Here is a 1,022-nt window from a genome sequence, read left to right as displayed (position 1 = left end):
TGACTCGGTTGGGCTTCCAGCAAGTCCAGGCAAGGCGGCTTCAGGGGAGCGATGACCTTTTCCTTTTCAGAGCAGCCTGTAGCCACTCTGAACCCCAGAGGCCGCTGGGCCTCAAGGCTTGGAGGGAAAGGGGAGGAGAGGTGTCCTTCCTTGAGAGTTGCTGGCTGCACAACTCTTCAGAACTTAAGATCTCCTTGGGCTCTCCACACTATAGGCCCAGGATGTATCCGCCTTAAGGCGCTCGGACCCGGAGCCCCCGAACTTAGACTAAATTGGGGGTGTGTGTGGTGATAGTGCTCCCTGCGGGATATGATTGTCACGAGTGCGGGCCAATAAGCTTCAGTAAGGTCGCACCACGCTTGAGGGACCGTTTTTCCAATTCAGTTTTGTTCCTTTTTTTTTTTTTTTTTTTTTGGGGGGGGGGGCGGGGGGAGAGGAAAGGGGGGGGGGGGGGGGGGGAGAACGAGGGGCGCGTGGTTTTCCCATCTCATCCCCGGAGGAGGGGCTGGAGCATCCCGGGCAGCCAATCAGGGACAGGCTGGGGGGGGGCGCTTTGAAGAAGTTTGGGGAAAAAAGTTTGGAAAAGTTTCTATAATAACGAGGGGGCGTCCGGAGGGAGGAGGCAGCGGCGGAGGAGGGGGCGTCTCAGAGGAGGGGAGGGAGGGAGCCACGGGTGAAGATACGGCAGCCTCCTGAGCTCCCCCCCTCCCACCCAGACCGGGACCTGGGGGCTCTGGCCGGCTCCATGGGGGCCGCAAGCTGCGAGGATGAGGAGCTGGAATTTAAGCTGGTGTTCGGGGAGGAAAAGGAGACCCCCCCGCTGGGCGCGGGGGGGTCGGGGGAAGGTTAGTGCGGGGCTGGGAAGGGGTCTTGGAGTCAGTGAAGGAAAGGGCCCGGGGATCCCGAGTCTGGGGATTTTAGGGCAGCGAGCCTGGGGTGGAGGATGAGGGGCTCAGAGGTGGAGGGGAGTCGCAGGGCACCGGGGTCTGCGGAGGTGAGGCTGGGGGCCGGGCACCACTTTC

At 61.8% G+C, this 1,022-nt stretch overlaps 1 protein-coding gene across 2 annotated transcripts in view; it reads left to right on the top strand.

Moving 5' to 3' along the window:
- Positions 1 to 607: 607 nt before the first annotated feature.
- Positions 608 to 1,022, top strand: part of NFATC4 (nuclear factor of activated T cells 4) — a 9,102-nt gene continuing 8,687 nt past the window's right edge. For both annotated transcript variants that reach the window (XM_021695378.2, XM_044917825.1), the window contains exon 1: positions 608 to 845. In XM_021695378.2, the coding sequence (XP_021551053.1) occupies positions 746 to 845 (100 nt within the window). In that variant the 5' untranslated portion in view covers positions 608 to 745. The remainder of the gene's footprint in view (positions 846 to 1,022) is intronic.

The sequence above is a fragment of the Neomonachus schauinslandi genome, chromosome 9 (assembly GCF_002201575.2).
Source record: "Neomonachus schauinslandi chromosome 9, ASM220157v2, whole genome shotgun sequence".
In the NCBI taxonomy this organism is placed as follows: Eukaryota; Metazoa; Chordata; class Mammalia; order Carnivora; family Phocidae; genus Neomonachus; species Neomonachus schauinslandi.
This window is presented reverse-complemented; position numbering and strand designations above follow the sequence as displayed.